The sequence below is a fragment of the Equus przewalskii genome, chromosome 1 (genome assembly GCF_037783145.1).
Source record: "Equus przewalskii isolate Varuska chromosome 1, EquPr2, whole genome shotgun sequence".
Classification (NCBI taxonomy): Eukaryota; Metazoa; Chordata; class Mammalia; order Perissodactyla; family Equidae; genus Equus; species Equus przewalskii.
In genome coordinates, this window is record NC_091831.1 from 61457661 (window position 1) to 61477217 (window position 19557).

The following is a 19557-nucleotide window of genomic DNA, read 5'->3' on the forward strand; positions in this document are numbered from 1 at the left end:
CCAGTCTGGATGAAAGGAATGTCTCTTAGAAACTATGGCCATTCTAGAAATTTAAATTTCTCAGCTATTAGAACCAAGTTCAGCTCATCCGTACTGTCAAATTAATCCATCTGCATTATAAGTCTATTTATAATTTTTAAATTAAGCACACCATAATTAGAAGACTGCTAACAGTGCCACCTAAAACATGAACTTTGTGTAACCTATGCCTAATTATTTATATTTATATAGTGCTGAGGGATTGAAAAGCACTTGAGGAAAAAATCAAATTTTTAATATACTCCCAATGTAATAAAAGAGTCAGTGAAGGAAAAGAAATCTAATGAATAGATCAAGCGGTGATGTGATAAGTAAAGATATCAGAATTCCAACACAACTTCAGAGTTATGAAGACCCAGAATACAGCCTTTGATCCCCTAAGCCCATTTACCTATCTATCATAAGCAATTGCTTCTCTGAAAGAGTCCCAAGATACATCCTCAGTACCTACAGGTTAAAAAACGACTTATTTTCTGTACTTGGGTGTCTCAGAGGATGTCCCATAAAGTCTGGTGGTTGGTTTTCTTCATCTCTCTGGCTTATATAACGATACTGATTTACATTAAAATAACAATTTGTCCCTTTGGAAAAGGAAACAGAAAAAGATTGTGACAGCTAGTTCTCCAGAGTCCCACCTGGGTTGATAAAGAGTATGGCACAATCCTGACTAATAAAAGGCATGTCAGGGGGTCATATAAGTTCTATCATCCCTCCCTGGTACAGCTAAGAATTTCCAATTTCAGGAGATTCTTCTACCAGAAATTTCTGTAGGATTCAAATCTCTCTAGCAAGTATCTTGCCTTAGTTTTTTGGTTTTAATGCCACGAACCAGACTTCCCTCAAACTTGATGACCAAAGGACTATTATATTTCTTGTTTATCTAAAATTAGATACTTAATAGCAATGTACCTTTCAGAATCAAGCCAAATACTCTTTTGGATGGACTTCTGTCTGAATGGGCATAGTCAGAAATGTTACATCTTGTAAAAGATCTGGTTTTAATAAACTTTCATATTTAAACTCTCCAATTAATCAACAATTTATATTCTATATTTTGCTAAAAGTTATAATGGTTCCAAAGAAAGAGTGGAGAAAAAAGATGTTTGTGACCCAAGTGGCAAAAAGTTCAGAAGACTCAGTTATCTCTTTCTAAAGATATCTGCCTAGGGGCCGGCCCAGTGGCGCAGCGGTTAAGTGTGCACATTCCACTTCGGTGGCTCAGGGTTCACCAGTTCGGATCCCGGGTGTGGACATGGCACTGCTTGGCCAGCCATGCTGTGGTAGGTGTCCCACATATAAAGTAGAGGAAGATGGGCATGCGTGTTAGCTCAGGACCAGTCTTCTTCAGCAAAAAAAAGAGAGAGAGAGAGAGGAGGATTGGCAGCAGATTTAGCTCAGGGCTGATCTTCCTCAAAAAAAATAAAATTAAATTAAAAAATAAATATATCTGCCCAGGGGCCAGCGCAGTGGCATAGTAGTTAAGTTCCGAAGCTCTGCTTCAGCAGCCCTGGGTTCACAGGTTTGGATCCTGGGCACAGACCTAGTGCCACTCATCAAGCCATGCTGAGGCGGTGTCCCACATAAAGTAGAGGAGGACTGGTCCAGATGTTAGCTCAGGGCCAATCTTCCTCACAAAAAAAATAAATAAAATAAAAAGATATCTGCCATTCATGGACTTAAAATTCCAAAGTGATGCCCGTCAAAAAATCGTTTTGAGTCAGTTGTTGCAAATAACCAACATAACTAGAAAATTCTCCTCGAATTTTTGGTCACAATTCTTACTCTAATATGTAAAAGCAACTAAACATATAACGATCACATCCAAGCACGTCTGTGACAAACCAAGAATTCAGACTTCATGAGACTGATAAACGACTCTGGAAGCTTACTCAGAACTCAAGCAGACTCATCCAACCACATATAATCCATTGTATATCCGGACCAAGAACACATGGAGAAGCTACATGTTGGAAAAGCAAATAAAGTAATGCAAGACCCTATATACATCCTAGTTCTTCCTCTTTAGCAGTATATCTAAAATCTCTGAGTCAGAAATCTCTCACTTTAGGCCGTTTTCTGTGTCTCCACATGAATCTTCAGTTTCATTTTATTAAAAAATGAAAAACATGGAGTCAGATTATGAGGTAGAGAACTGCTATAAATAATCTGTTAAATGTAATCATGGGAAACATTAGGGAATAGGAAAATTTTAGTACTGGCTTTTCTCAGGAAGAGTTTGTTGCTAAATTTAACTTTAATAGATAATAGTTAATTCCATTAAAAATAGTTGGTTGTTTATTCTTTCAAAATGAAAATTTAGAATTAGTTTTTCAGGTAAATACTCAAAATCTAAGCATATTTGAATCATATCCTATCACATGAAATAGAGCTGTGTATGGGCAAAAAGGTTGAGAAAAACATTCTGCCCAAGCCAAGTAGTAATTCTCTAAAGCAAGCAAAACTAATCATACTCATCCTTTGCACTAAAACACAGGCAGAGGACTCAGTAATAAACTCCTTAGCACCACTCTGATTAACCAAACCACCTCAATATTGATCATTTGGCAACCTAATGGTAGTGAGAAGAAACAAATTTGAAGTACTTACCTTGAGAGCACAAAAGATACAGGAATCTCCCATGCATTTGTGAGTTGTAAGCTGCCTAAAGCTACGTCGGAAGATGTCCAAGTGCCATAAAACCTGGTGGAAAAGGGAAAATACTTCCTTACTCTATAAAAAGCCACCATTTAATTCTAAATTCAAGAGTTCAAGCAAACACAGATGATGACTGCAGAAGATATCTTTATTCCCAAGAGAAAAGTTCATTCTAGTATATTAAAACAAATGTCAAAAAAGTAAGGTATCTAACAAGAGGGAGAGATGATCATATTCTGAAAAAGACATTGATCTGAACATGAATGAAGGTCACAAGAGAAAATATGGTACGACATACATCCAATGTGATCCTGAAGAGGAAATTTATGGGTTAAAAGCTGCAGAGTAAGCGTTTATTTTAATGGTCCACATAAGAAAAGCAAGAATATTTTAAAACTTATTCAGAAGCTTTAATTGCAGTGTGGAATTTTATCTTTGCCAGATTTCTCAATTTTTGGACCTTTCTGAGAGTGGTATGATGTCCTTAAGTTAACAGAATTTAAAAAATGGTGATATCAACAGTGATAAATCATGCTCATAGCATGTAATCCTGATATGATGTAATGAGAATGGAACTTTACTTTTATGGTCTTCTTCTCAAAAACCCATAACCCCAGTCTAATCATGAGAAAAACATCAGAAAAAGTCCAATAGTGGGACATTCTACAAAATACTTGACTAGTACTCTTCAAAATTGTCAAGATCACCAAAAACCAGGAAATTTTGAGAAACTGTCACAGCCAAGAGGAGCCTAAGCAGACATGACAAGTAAATGTAAATGTGATATCCTGGAATAGAAAAAGACACTAGGTAAAAACTAAGGGAATCTGAATAGACTATGGGCTTTAGTTAAAAAAGAAACGGCATAATATATAGCATAATGCCTTACAAAGGTCCTGTTGCCTGGAAAACATTTAAATGCCATCATATAGGAAAAGGCACTACACTCTGGAGCCCCAGATTCACAGTACACCTCTGGAGCTTCTTCTTACTTAGGTATCTCAAGGTATATATTCCAAAAGTTCTTTGAAACACACTATGCTCCCAAACAAGTCACACCTTTTTATAATAAATGTAATGGGTTTAACATATCTGTGGTAAACACAACTTTCATATCAAAAGTTAGAATATTAGCTCATAGAAACAATTATTTTCAACTTGTAACATGATTATAATAGGTACTCCAAAACCATCAATGACTCAATGTTTAAATATGGATAAAGAAACATATATATGTATGTATGTATGTATAGTATGTCTTCCATATGGCACTGGAAATTAGAACAGAAAGTCATAAATATCATTGTTTCAACTGACAGTATAATAAAACATATAGAAAGAAACAGAATTATAAAAACAGGACTATGGTGAGGTAGAAGGTAAACACACACACACCTACATCAATACCCTATCTTGCCTGCTTCTAAATTATAAAAGTATTATTTGTCTACACAAAGTCACTCAAAAACCTAATATGCATCATCTGGGGAAAAAAAAACCTAACTAAGCCCATCCAACTGCATGAAATTTGTACTAGTAACTAGGGAAAGTACTTAAACTCTTCTTATAGGCTTGACAGCATAGGATTTTTTTTAATGTTTTCAAATAGAAATTTTGAAAAGTGAGAGAGAGTATGAAACTTCTACTACATAAATAATCTTGACAAGATTCTTGCATTATGAACGAAGAAACTGAAACACTATTACCTGCACAAGATCACAAGGCTAGTCTACAGAAGGGCTAGAAATAGAACCAGGTCTCCTCAGCCCTAAGTCCGGTGCTTTTACACTAAATACATTTCTTATCTCTTCTTCTCTCACGGCAACTTATTTTCTCATTACATGTGAGGGTAAACTAGTATTTCACCCAAGCATAATTATCTTGGATGGCAAATTTCATTTACTTTTACTCTGAAAAGCAGAAAAGAGGAGAAAGTAATTACTTGAAAGTTAGGCCAAGAGGGATGAACCTAACACTCTTACAAGCCTCACTAGGCAGAACGGGCAGACAGAAAGGAAGCTTTGGGATTCTGAGACCACTAAGATGGTAAGCAACACCAAAAGGGAAAAATCTGGAGTAGATAATCACCTTAGGGGACTTTACTTTCCACTTGCTCTGTTCAAGCATGTCTGACCAGACACCAATCATGAGCCACTGGAGGAGAGCTTAGAGGAAGGAGATGAAGAAGTAGACAGTCAAAAAGTGAACTCCATTCAGTGTGTGTGCTAAGAGCCTGAATATTATGAGACAAGAATGATAAACCTGAAGGTCTTTGACTCATTGAAAGAATTTTGCTTTTTATACTAGAGAAAAACAATCAGGGTGATAAGACATTGGTCTCAAAAAGAAAAAAAGGAAACAATAGAGACTGTTCAGGAAAAAAGTAAATAAAAAAGTAGTAAGATCATCTAGTCCATGCACCTCCCTTTAGGCAGGTAAGTAGTAGCAGTTACAGTTATTACTTCTACTATCATAATTAATCCCTTTTGTTATAAATGAGGTAATTGACACTCAAAGAGATAAAGTGACTTGCCTAAGATCACACGGATAAACTTAAAAAAGGATCTCAAGCTGCTAACCTCAAACAGACTGCCAAGTATTATATTTAAAAGAGTTACCAGGGGTTGGCCTGGTGGCATAATGATTAAGTTTGCATGCTCTGCTTTGGTAGTCCAGGGTTTGCTGGTTCAGATCCCGGGGGGCAGACCTGCACACTACTCATCAAGCCATGCTGTGGCAGCATCCCACATACAAAATAGAGGAAGATTGGCACAGATGTTAGCTCAGTGACAATCTTCCTCAAGCAAAAAGAGGAAGATTGGCAACAGATGTTAGCTCAGGGCCAATCTTCCTGACCAAAAAAAAAAAAGAAAGAAAAAAAAAGTTATCAGAAATACAGCATCAGCAACTAAAAGTCAAAGTCCACCAAAAGGAAAGAAATTACCCTTACCTGCAAGGCACTGTTGAGGAAGCAGCTGTTTTGCCCTGGCTCATTGCTGAGGCCTTTGCTAGGGGCTATGGAGGTTGAGCTTCGAGGTGCAAACATCCCTTGGACACTACCACGGCCTCCTGAAAAATAATTTCTCTTCCAAGACATTATTGTTCACATTTAGTCTGAAAACACAGAGAAGGTTTTGTATCTTTTGGGGAGGGAGTTTCTGTCTGGTGAAGTCCTTAATAGAAAGATAATCCAGAATTTAATGAATTTATGTTGAAAGATTTTGAGTTTATAACCTTCCAAACATCATATATGTAGCTCAAGGAACTCAGGTATCTTCTTAGATCCACATGACAGAGCCGTCTCCTACTTGTTCCAAATAATGTCCACAATTTAACATAGCACAGGACTAATACAAACAGAAAAATCCTTAAGTTATTGCTTCCTTCTATTTTTCTTGAACTGCCTCCATAAAATCCTGGTGAACTGGCTGTAATCCTCAACTCCAACAGTATCCAGATCAGGGTAGGACGTGTTCGTTAGGCTTGTTTACAATGCTTCTTGTGGATTGAAGATTCTTCCAACTGGAAGGAGAGGCAGACAGATAAGCAAGAATCCAACGCAACCTTCTTGCCTTCTATTTCCTTGTCCCATCATCCTCTGAAGTAAAAACTCAGGTTCTAAGCAACTAACATGGATCCCACAAAACTAAGAAGCTTGTTTGAATTATACGGTACTTCTGTTGTTGTTGCAGCTGCTATTTTTTTAATATGTCTCAAACATCTTCTATCATTCCATCCAGAACTTCAGTAACTCTCTTCTCTTTTCCCCTGTGACTAGAATAGCCAGCTGTGCCAGAGAGCTTTAACAAAAAGAAAAAAAAAAATCAAAAGCTTGCGTCACTTAATGACTCTACTGGCTTTGTGCTGTTCTGCCAAGATCAACGTTGCCTCACCTCTTACTATAAACTTGAAACCTTGGCAAACAATGCCTCCCCCCCAAAAAAAACCCAAAACTACCTTAACAACAACAAAAAGGAGAAACAATCAAACGAAAGAGGGGGAAGAAAAAGGTGTGTGAAGCTTAACTTTCGTGGGAAACTTCTCTGAAATTTTCTAGAAGGAGAAGAAAGTTGATCTGGACAAAAATAAAAACCCAATACACTTTCTAAAATCAGGCTAACAAAAAAATTACCAAATAAGCAACATACCAAGCTAGGAATTGAAACAGTTTCTTTTGGATGTTGTAAGTAAAGAAATTTTTAAAGGTGTTTCACATGTGCATGGCTTTCAAAGCTTATTTAAAGGGAAGAAGGCCAAGTCATCAGTCTGGACTCAGTTATGAGTAAACATGTCCCAACCCAGAGATACATTCATGGTGAGTAAACCATACGTCTTTAACATTCAGTCCAAAAGAACTAAATCTTCTCCTGCCCTGTTTGTTTGTATATTATATTTATACAGAGGATCACAGAGATAATTTAGGTTACAAATCACTTAATCCTCAGATTATATCTGAGGCACTCACAATCAGAGGCCATCAATTGACCAACATTAGTTTTCAACTAATTAAAATGCCAGTGAGGTGACAGAGAAATACCAAAGCAAGCATCTTCCTTGGAAGGAAACGCTTCTAATCTCCAACTTTAAGTTTTCTTATAAGGCTGCCATGTCCACACCAGGAAAAAATTAAGAATATTAAGTGTTAAATTGGTTTCTAACAGTTCCCCAAGCTTCTCCCTTCCTTCCCACCATCATATAGACCACCTAAAAAAGCGAAAATGTTATAACATCTTAATCATTCTCCGGGAGATCACTTAGCATTATCCACAGTGTGTCCAGTGGAAAAACTGAGGTACAGAAACATTACATGGTTGCACAAGACCATTTTCCTCCTCTAAAGGGAGATGCTCTTTCCCTTCTCTAAATTCTTTCCCTTTTCTAAATTCCCAGACTACATGTCACAGTTAAAATATTTGGTTATACACGGTAGTATCATGTTACTCTACTTATTTTATATGATAGTCATATATTCTAAATATGACTGTAGGAAATGAAATACTAACTAGTGCCAGACATGTGCTAAACACTATTTATTTGCAGTCTTTATTTGATCTTCACAACAGCCCTATCCTGTACGTATTCATAGTTCCATTCACAGAAGAGTAAAGGGAGGCTTAAAGACACTAACTTGCCCAAATCAAAGCTAATAAGTGGCAGAGCTAGAACTGTTTGACTGTTATACTTTGACTTAATTATGAATTGTATTATACTATTCCAAAAGCTCCTATCACAGTGCTAAGCTTAAGGAGGCACTCAATAAATACTGCCTGATGATTAGCATGACATCAGCAAGGATCCCATGTCTCCCACACAGACTACAAGACCCTCAACTCTCTACACACACCCTCATACACACCCCACTCAAGCCCATGAAGCAACTTCCAACAAGCTATACAGCATTCCTTCAGCTCAACTGCTGCAAAGTAATGACAAGTACCAAGCCTCCACTTTGCTCACAGCCAAAAGGACTTGGCAGGCAGCAGGGTTTCCAGTATACACAATAGCAGCTTACTGAAACTCAGTCTGCCCTATGATACACACCCCTGAGTTCAGGGAGCAAAGGGAAAAAAGGCAGCGGCAGAAAAAAAAGATTCTCAGGCTCTGAATGGCAGCATCACATCGAGTAAGGCAATAAGCTCTCACACTTGCTCTAGGTGTGTCAGAAACTAGAGGTGAGAGACAAAAAGAGCAAAGCCAAGAGAGGCAGTAACAAATGGTCCAAAGAAATATTGATGATAAAATAGACCTTAAGTTGCAGGTCTAGCACCAAAACAACATAATCCTTCTCCAATGCCATCTACTAAAGATATATGAGAAAGTCAATTAAGAGTTCTACCCACAGGCTCTAACAACCTATTTTAAAGAAGAAAATAACTTCTTAAGCAATACATAAGTATTTAGGGGCAAAAGAGCATAAAATTAGCAACTTACTCTGAAATGATTCAGAAGAAAAAAATCATATATGTATGTATGTATCTGTGTGTGTGTATATCTTTATATATATATGGAAAGAGGGAAAGAGTGAAAATGGTAAATTATAGCAAAATGTTAAAAATAGGTAAATCTAGATGAAGGGTATATGGAAATTCTTTGTACTAGTTCTTGCAACTTCTCTGTAAGTTTTAAATTTTTTTTTAAGTTGAAAGAAACTGATATCTGCAAAATAAAAAAAGAATTTAAAATTATGTAAAAATTACCTTTTACTGTATGTAGTATTTGTGATTCAATGCAAAATCATGACTAAAAGCATTGAGCTAGATACTAACCATGCTACATCATACTGGCAATCCCAAACCAAAAAAAAAAAAGGGAGAGAAAGACAAACACAAAAAAGTAGTGATATGACGACAAAATAAAATGGAATAAAGCTTGAATACTATTTCTATGAAAAGCAGAGCTCAAAATACAGTATAATGTCAAATTTGTAAGGAGCAAGTAATGTAGAGTAATTGTGATATTATAAAGACTGGGACTAGACTTGGAGTTAGAAGACATGGGTTCAATTCCCACATTTTTACTACTTTGTATAATCCCAAACTACTTAGGTATCTCGAACTTTGTTGTCTGGGTCTGTAAAATGGTGACACAATACCTATTTCAGACAATGGCTGAGATTTAATGAGACAGTCATGTGAAAGAACCAGCAAGTTTTTAATACAAGGAATGAATAATGAGTTCACTGAATGAGTGAACTGCCATACCTAAAAGAAAAAAAGTAAACTCTGGTTTGGGGACCTCAGGATACTAGAAAGTTGTAAGCCACCAGGAATAAATCTAGTTGTATAAAAAGAACAACAGGCCTCACACAGGATAAGTGATATGTCAGTATAATTTAGCTATGTGCCTGGAGAAACATTTAAATTTTACAATTATTTTAAAAATACAAAGTTTAACTTAGAAAGGAAAACAACTGAACCTATTCACAAGGAATACACTAACATTTTAGAAGGTCTGCAAAGAATGACCACGTTCAACTGATCAATGATTCAAATGGAAAAACCATGAAGAGCATCTCAGTTTCTAATGAAGGAACAGTAGCCCCTAGTGATTAAAATAAAAAGTAACCCAAACATTAGGAAGTCAAACTGTACTACATTGAGATATCCAAACAGTTCAGCCAGGAAAGTTGATCACGTTTCTAGTTTCTGTTCTTCTATATCGCAGTTTACTTGTAATTTAGTTAAGAAACTATATTTCAACAAATAAATCAATATGCAATTACCTCAATTCCTCGGTACACTCCACATGTCAATAATTCCCAGCCATATCTGTAGTATCTTGTTGGTTATTATGAGGATTAAAGTTAGTTAATACAGGCAAAGTGCTAATATCAACATCTGGCATAAAGCAATTGCTATATAAATGACTGTTGTTGTTATTATTACCTTTCAAACATTCCTTCCTCATTAGCTCTTTCCACTTTAAAAATAACCACACACAGATATCCTATACTCTTTAAAGAAAAAAAACAGCAACAACAAAGGCTACCTATTAACTCTATGCCTACAGTCCTAAATTTTTTTTTCCCTGAGGAAAATTAGCCCTGAGCTAACATCTATTGCCAATCTTCCTCTTTTTTTGCTTGAGGAAGATTAGCCCTGAGCTAACATCTGTGCCAGTCTTCCTCTACTTTGTATGTAGGTCACCGCCACAGCATGGCTGACAAGTGGTATAGGTCCATGCCCAGGATCCAAACCTGCAAATCCAGGCTGCCAAAGTGGAGTGCACTGAACCTAACCACTATGCCACAGGGCCAGCCCCTGTCCTAAATTTTTTTCAACCTTTTACTACTAAATATCTCCACAATTAATATTTTACAACTGCTGCCTCTCCTTGTTCACCACCAATCTTTTCAGAACTTGGTACTGCTCCTTCACTCCACCGCCACAATTTTACTTCATGGAACATTCGTTTTCTAAAGCAATCTCCTAATTTAAAAACCTACTGACTTTTCCATGGGCCTCATTTTTCTTAACTTTCTTGTAGTACCTAATACTGGCTGCCTTAATGCTACACAGTCTTGGATTCATTGAGTAAATTAATAAGAAAATGACAGAAGGAATAAAATGAAAGAATGACAAATGAATATTATTGGTTCTCCTACTGTTCAGACAGTTCATTTTCTCTCTCCTTTGTTGGTTTCTTAAAAGTGGGCATACACTAAAGTTTAAATCAGACCTTCTTGCTTCTCTCCATAGTACTTCCCATGGTGTTCTCATGCTCTTCTCTGTCGGAACTTCAACTATCACTTCTGGTTTGATAAATCACAAATCTCATGAACTCTAAAACCAGATTACCAATGAGGTGCACACTGCCCCACTTTCAGAACAAGTTCAACATGTCCAGATCGCCTTCCCCGCAAAAGCAGTTCCTCCTCTGATTCCCTCCCCGCCCCACCTCTTTTTTTGACTAATGGCATTTCCAATTACCCTGGTTCAAAATCTCTGTAGTTTTTGTCTCCTTTCAATCCCTCCTCCTCCTTCCCTATTCACATCACAAAGGTTTGTCAATTCTCCCTTCAAAATCTCTTATATTGATCCTTCTTTTTCACTTCCATTGTCATCACCTTACTTTACACCACAATTACCTCCCATTTAAACTATTACAATAGATAAGTCTTTCTGGTCTCCTGTCTCTTGCCATTCCAATTCATTTATATAATTAGCTTTTTTATTAATATTTCTCTTTAACATGTCTCAATACTTATTTCTGCTCATTTTATACAAAGAGGCAGAAATCTTGAATTGTTCCTTACCAGCAGAGCAATGTCAGTTGCCAGCCAAAGGAAGTTTTTGATAGAACCACTCCCACCATTTTCAGGTCCCAAGAAAGGCAAAGATGACTACTCTTACCACTCCTATTCAACATCATACTAGAGGTCCTAGCCTGTGCAATAAGGAAAGAAAAAGAAATGAAAAATATACAGATTGGAAGAGAAGAAATAAAACTTTCATTCACAGACAACATGATGTTCTACATTTAAAAAATCCCAAGGAATCTACAAAAAAAACCTCTAAGAACTAATAAGTGAGGTTGGTAGGGCCCCAAAATACAGAGTGAATATTAAAAAAAAAAAAATCAATTGTGTTTTTATATACTAGCAATGAACAATCAGAAATTAAAATTCTTTTAAAGTACCACTTACAATAATACCACAAAATATGAAACACTTAGGTATAAACGTAACAAAATATATGTAAGATCTATATGCTGAAAACTATAAAACACTGGTGAAAGAAATCAAAGGTGACCTAAATAAGTGGACAGGTATGCCATGTTCATAAACTGGAAGTCTCAATTTTGTTAAGATGTCAATTCACTCCAAATTGATAGATTCAATGCAATTTCAAATCAAAATCCCAGAAGGACTTCTTTTTATAGAAATTGACTAGCTGATTCTAAAAGTTATATGGAAAGGCAAAGGAATTACAGTAACCAAAATAATTTTGAAACAGAAAAACAAAATTGGAAGACTCAGAAGTCAACACCATATGGTATTGGTGAAAGGACAGACTCATAGATCAGTGGAACAGAACAGAGAGCCTGGAAACAGGCCTACACATATGTGGTCAATTGATTTTTAATAGAAGTGCAAAGGCAACTCAATGAAGAAAGAACAGTCTTTTCAACAAATGATGTTGGAACAACTGATCACTCACTTGGAAAAAACTGAACCTTGATGCATACTTTATACCTTACACAAAAATGACTCAAAATGGGTCATAGTCCTAAATGAAAACTATAAAAATTCAAGAAGACAGAACAAAACTTTGTGACCCTTGATTAAGCAAAGACCCTTAGATACAACAACAAAAGCACAATTCATAAAAGAAAAAAAATTATAGAACTGGATTTCTATTGTTTGAAAGACACTGTTAAGAGAATGAAAAGACAAGCCAAAGATTGGAAGAAAATATTTTCAAATCATATAAATGACTTGTATCCAAAATATATAGAGAATCTTCTAAAATCAATAATAAAAAAAAGTTCCCAATTTTCTTAAATGGGCAAAAGATTTAAACAGACAGTTCACTAAAGAAGATATACAGATGGCAAATAAACATACAGAAAGATTTTAAATTTTATTAGTCATTAGGGAAATGGAAATTAAAACCATACTACATGCCTATTACAATAGCTAAACACAAAACCAAACAAACAAAATATTTAAAACCTGACAATAACAACTGCTAATGAGGAAGAATCAGAGCAGCTGGAACTCTCCTAAATTGCTGATGGAAATACAGAACGCAGTAGGCAGTTACATGTGACGTTAAATACACTTTTTACCATATGACCTAGCAATCCCATTCCTAGGTATTTTACCCAAAAGAAATGAAAGCTTATGCTCACATAAAAACCTGTACACAAGTGTTTAAGTGGCTTTACACATAATCACCAAAAACTGGAAACAACCCAAATGTTCTTCTACTGGTAAATTGTACATCCATATAACAGACTCAACAATAAAAAGAAAGGAATACTGACATACACAAAAATATGGATGAATCTCAAATACATCATGCTAAGTGACATAAGCAGACTCAAAAGGTTATGTAATAATATATGATTTCACTTACATAACATTTTGGAAAATTCAAAGTCAAATAGATGAGTGGTTGCCAACAGTTGGGGATGAGGGTAGGGAAGTACTAGGACGATGAAGCTGTTCTATATCTTGATTGTGGTGGTAGTTACACTACCTCTATGCATTTAGCAAAATTCGAGAGCTATATCAAAAAGATTTTGGTATTTTTATGCAAATTTTGGTAATTTTATGTAAATTACCAAAGATTTTAAAAATCATTTTTAAAAGCATGTTCTAAAATATCAATCTAAAAAAACAAAGAATTTTCCCAGGTCTTTCCTGGAGAATAATGTCCAAACTTCTTAGCGTAATTCTTAATAACATAATCTGACCTTAATTTACCTTTTATATTTATCTCCTTCTATTTCCCTACATTAACCTTGTTCCCAAACAAAGGTTTTCCCATTTCTGTGATCTTATTAATTCCATTTTACCTACATAGGATACTCAATATCCTTCTTCCCCTCTATATGTAACCCAGCCTCTTCGTAGAACATTCCTTGCCCACCCCAAGCCTGAAGGAATCTTCCCCATTTCTGAGCTCTTATATAAATTTTCTATAATTTTAAGGGCAATTAATGTTTCTAATAGGCCAATATTTCTGAAGTCCTCCTTCCTTCATCTTCCTTTCCATCCCTAGAGGATAAGGGACTTTACCCTACTCTATTCAGGATGGGGAATGGATGGAGGTCAGAAGCCACTTATATTATATCCAAACATCTGTTATTGTGGGACACGTTATCATGGGATTTTTACTATAGTTTCTTTTGTCAGATAATCCACCTTTCTATTTATAAATTGTAATTCTAACTAAAAAGTATGATTCTAAATATGTATTTTTTAACGTTCTATACAATTGCTACATCTTATAAAAGCAAGATATTTTTATATTAATGTGACTCAGTTGAAACTTTAAGCTTTTCTCACTGTCAATATAGGCACTGATGAGTGTTTATATAATGAGTATCAATATAAACACTGATGAGATCCTAGCGAGGTAGTTCTGCACAAATGCATCCTTATATACTTAATTTTAAAAAAAGGAAAAAAACACCTGGTGAGCATGCATTATTTGTTCAGTGGCAATCTGTTTCAAACAAGTGGTCCACATACAGTTTTCAATATAGAATCTTGGAGCAAGCCTGGTGGGCACAGCAGTTAAGTTTGCATGCTCTGCTTTGGCAGCTCAGGGTTCACGGGGTGGATCCTGAGCACAGAATTATGCACCGCTTATCAAGTCATGCTGTGGCAGGTATCCCACATATAAAATAGAGGAAGCTGGGCACAGATGTTAGTTCAGGGCCAATCTTCCTCAGCAAAAAGAGGAGGACTGGTGGCAGATGTTAGCTCAGGGCTAATCTTCTCAAAAAAATACAGAATCTTGCTTAATTTTAATGACAGTCAGTTAGATGATGACTAAAACAACCACCACTTGATAAAGGCAACTAAGTCCTGTATGCAAATTTATTCAAATTTAAATTAAAACTGCTTCATACCCTAGTACTACTCCTATCTGATTGATTTTGCCCCTCTGGCAGCAGCAAAGGGCTCACAACATCATGCAGAGAATAGTCCTAGATTACAATAAACTCACAAGCAGCAGGCTACTTGGCAGCTGTTTATTCCCAAACTCTTTGTAGAAAATGTACCATCATCTTTACTAACATTTACTAGTTTCTGGCCAAGTTCTAAAATTATGCAGTAATCAGTCAAAGGTGGAAGGAAGAGACAGAGCAGATAAGAATCTTATTACTGTGTTGCTCTCAACTCTGAAAAAGACAAAGCCACATAGATTTTACTAATGCTGAATAGATTCTGAGGAGCGCCAAATAAGCTTGTTCATAAATTCCTTTTTTCTCCAGCTTTATTGAGGTATAATTGACAAATAAAATTGTAATATATTTAAAGTGTACGTGATGATTTGATATACGCATATGTTGTGAAAGGATTCCCATAATCAAGTTAATTAACCCATACTAGAAAGGTAATAGAAAAAATCAATAGACTTAAGAACTGGTTTTTTTAAAAGACAAACAAAATTAACAAATCACTATCTAGACTAACTAAGAAAAAAAGGAGAGAAGACTCAAATAAAATCAGAAATGAAAGAGGAGACATTACAACTGATAACACAGAAATGCTAAGGATCATAAAAAAAAACTATGAACGATTATATGCCAACAAATTAGATAATCTAGAAAAAATGGTAAGTTCCTAGAAATATATAACCTACCAAGACTGAATCATGAAGAAATAAAAAATCTAAACATAAATTCTTTGTTTTAAAAAAATAAACAGTGAATATTTCCTACAGTTTGGAGGCTGGCAAGTTCAAGATCAAGGGGGAAGCAGATTTGGCTTCTGCTGAGGGCTCTCTTCTTGGCTTGTAGACAGCCGCCTTCTCACTGTGTCCTCACATGGCCTCTCCTCGGTGCATGCACACAGAGAGATCTCTCTCTCACTCTTCTTTTTTTTTTTTTGATTTTTAATCTTTTTTTTATTGAGGTCATAATGGTTTATAACATTGTGAAATTGCACATGTACATTATTATTGATCTATTTCCATATAGACTGCATTGTGCTCACCAACAACTGTCTAATTTTTATCTGTTGCCATATATATGCGCCCATTTACCCCTTTTGCCCACTTCCCAACCCCCTTCCCCTCTGGTAACCACTAATCTGTTCTCTTTGTCCATGTGTTTATCTTCCACATATGAGTGAAATCATGCAGTGTTTGTCTTTCTCTGTCTGGCTTACTTTGCTTAGCATAATACCCTCAAGGTCCATCCATGTTGCTGCAAATGGGATGATTTTGTCTTTTTTTATGACCGAGTAGTATTCCATTGCATACACACACACACACACACACACACACACACACACAGACACCACATTTTCTTTATCCATTCATCAGTCAATGGGCACTTAGGTTGCTTCCACATCTTGGCTATTGTGAATAATGCTGAAATGAACGTAGGGGTGCATAAGTCTCTTTGAATTGTTGGTTTCAAGTTCTTTGGATAAATACCCAGTAGTGGGATAGCTGGGTCATATGGTATTCCTATTTTTAATTTTTTGAGAAATCTCCATACTGTTTTCCATAGTGGCTGCACCAGTTTGCATTCCCACCAGCAGTGGATGAAGGTTCCCTTTTCTCCACATCCTCTCCAACATTTATTATTTTTTGTCTCGGTAATTATAGCCATTCTAACAGGTATAAGGTGATATCTCATTGTAGTTTTGATCTTCATTTCCCTAATGATTAGTGATGTTGAACATCTTTTCATGGGCTTATTGAAAATCTGTATATCTTCTTTGGAAAACTGTTCATATCCTCTGCCCATTTTTTGATTGAGTTGTCTGTTTTTTTGTTGTTGAGTTGTGTGAGTTCTTTACATATTTTGGAGATTAATCCCTTCGGATATATGATTCGCAAATATTTTCTCCCAGTTAGTGGGTTGTCATTTCATTTTGCTCCTGGTTTCCTTTGCCCTGCAGACGATCTTTAGTCTGATGTAGTCCCATTTTTGTTTATTTTTTCTATTGTTTCCCTTGTCCATGTAGGCACAGTATTTGAAAAGATGCTGCTAAGACCAATGTCAGAGAGTGTACTGTCTATACTTTCTTCTAGGAGTTTTACGATTTCAGAGTCTCACCTTCAAGTCTTTAATTCATTTTGAGTTAATTTTTGCGTATGGCATAAGATAATAGTTTACTTTCATTGTTTTGCAGGTGGCTGTCCAGTTTTCCCAACACTATTTATTGAAGAGACTCTCCTTTCTCCATTGTATGTTCTTGGCTCCTTTGTCAAAGATTAGCTGTCCCTAGGGGCCGGCTCCGTGGCCGAGTGGTTAAGTTCGCGTGCTCCGCTGCGGCGGCCCAGGGCTCAGATCCTGGGCGCGGACATGGCACCGCTCATCAGGCCACGTTGAAGCGGCGTCCCACATCCCACAACTAGAAGGACCTGCAACTAAGATATGCAACTGTGTACAGGGGGGATTTGGGGAGATAAAGCAGAAAAAAAAAAAAAAGATTAGCTGTCCTTAGATGTGTGGTTTTATTTCTGGGCTTTTAATTCTGTTCCATTGATCTCTGTGTCTGTTTTTGTACCACTACCATACTGTTTTGATTACTACAGCTTTGTAGTATATTTTGAAAGCAGGGCTTGTGATGCCTCCAGCTTTGTTCTTTTTTCTTAGGATTGCTTTCACTATTTGGAGTCTTCTATTGTTCCATATAAATTTAGGATTCTTTGTTTCATTTCCACGAAGAATGTCATTGTGATTCTGATTCAGATTGCACTGAATCTGTAGATTGCTTTAGGTAATGTGGACATTTTAACTATGTTTATTCTTCCAATCTGTGAGCATGGAATATCTTTCCATTTCTTTATGTCATCGTTGATTTCTTTCAATAATGTCTCCTAGTTTTCAGTGTATGGGTGTTTCACCTCTTTGGTTAAATTTATTCCTAGATATTTAATTCTTTTTGTTGCGATTGTAAATGGGATTCTATTCTTGAGTTCTCTTTCTGTTAGTTCATTGTTGTGTGGATGTCCTCTGTTGGTTAATAAATGTCTTTTTCATTGTATCTTAGGGGGAGAGACTAAGGCAACAGCTCACTCCACCGTGATGCTGACATCATTCTAAACATAAATTCTTATATTTATTTAATCTTTAGGGCCGGCCCGGTGGCACAGCGGTTAAGTTCGCACGTTCGGCTTTGGCGGCCCAAGGTTCACTGGTTCGGATCCCGGGTGCAGACCTATGCACTGCTTGTCAAGCCATGCTGTGGCAGGCGTCCCACGTATAAAGTAGAGGAAGATGGGTATGGATGTTAGCTCAGGGCCAGTCTTCCTTGGCAAAAAAGAGGAGGATTGGTGGCAGATGTTAGCTCAGGGCTAATCTTCCTCAAAAAATAAAAATAAAATTTTTTTAAGTAAAAATTTTTTTTTAAATCTTTAACCTTCTTTATACTTATTTAATTATCTTTACTACCTAGCGCCTGGGATTAACTAAGTCAAAACAGTCTGCATTACTTTGTTGTCTCTAACATCAGGTTAACTTCTAGGAAGCCAGAAGCCAAAACTGGGAAAGAAGTCTATCATCTTATCATCTATTACCTATTTCCTTGGGTAGCAGGGTTACTTAGTTGTATGTTCCACATTGTTTCCAATCACAACACACTAACATCTTGCGGGCAAGCTAAAAACCTTTCCACATGTGAGATGATGGAAAACACTGGGTTCCAACCTTTTTGAAGACCCCTACATCTAGAGGCAGATTTAAGAAGAAACTAATGAAGATTAAGCTTCAGGGCCCCTCTCTTGAACAGACTCTCAAGGCTCAATATCTAATTTTTACCTTAAAGAAAATGTTTTCCTGGGGCTGGACCCACAACCTAGTGGTTAAGTTTGGTGCACTATGCTTCAGTGGCCCGGGTTTAGTTCTCAGGCACAGACCTACACCTCTTGTCAGTAGCCTTGCTGTAGTGGTGACCCACATACAAAATACAGGAAGACTGGCACAGATGTTAGCTCAGGCACAACGTTCCTCAAGCAAAAAAAAGAAAAAAAGGAAGACTAGCAACAGATGTTAGCTCAGGACAAATCTTCCTCAGCAAAAAAAAAAAAAAGAAAGAAAAAAGTTTTCCTTAAAGAGCACCCCCTGAATTATACAAGCTCCAGACCCCCATAGAATCTGAATCATATTACAGAAACTGGACTTTTATAGGATATACTACTTGAGAAACTACATAATTCAAAAAGCTACTTTAAATTCAGTAATACTAATAAATTTGTATTTTATTAATCAAAGCAGTATCTAATACGTTATTCATTATATAATTTTGCTACCCCTAAACAGATCTAAATTATACTCTTTGGTGCACATTTGGATTTTGCATTCTTGGGCCTACTGTAATAATTCTACCAGGGATCCACAGTTGACAGAGTAGAAATGACAGGGCTAAATTTAAAAGATCATAGCTCAAGACTTACAGCATTAGGGGTACAGCTCTAGAAGCTGACAACTTTTAGAAAAAACATTTTATGTCTCTGTATTAATGAAATACAGTCTTACTTCACAACAAATATACACAGTACAGCATAATATGCTGCCATTTTTCTCAGGCCGAAGTAATAACCTAGGCTACAGCTGCAACCACCCTAATTATCCCCTACTGGAGTAGTCATTCTGTTTCTGAAAAAAAATGTAGTAGTCATTCAATTGTTTGCTAAAATGAAACTGGCTTATGCATAAAGAGAGAGAAGG

At 36.3% G+C, this 19557-nt stretch overlaps 1 protein-coding gene across 50 annotated transcripts in view; it reads right to left on the reverse strand.

Annotated features, from left to right (window-relative positions):
- The window catches only part of USP54 (ubiquitin specific peptidase 54), a 113402-nt gene that overhangs the window by 57661 nt on the left and 36184 nt on the right, over positions 1-19557 (reverse strand). For 25 of the 50 annotated variants that reach the window (XR_011524275.1, XR_011524272.1, XR_011524274.1 and 22 more), the window contains exons 2-3: positions 5645-6216; positions 2647-2739 (exon numbers count right to left, since the gene is read on the reverse strand). Coding sequence is in view for 37 of the 50 variants with exons in the window: in XM_070565941.1 (XP_070422042.1) it covers positions 2647-2739; positions 5645-5791 (240 nt within the window). In the remaining 13 variants the exon portion in view is untranslated. Of the gene's footprint in view, positions 1-2646; positions 2740-4782; positions 4860-5644; positions 6495-19557 lie in introns of all 50 variants that reach the window. The other 25 variants (XR_011524263.1, XR_011524266.1, XR_011524253.1 and 22 more) reach the window with 3 other exon arrangements.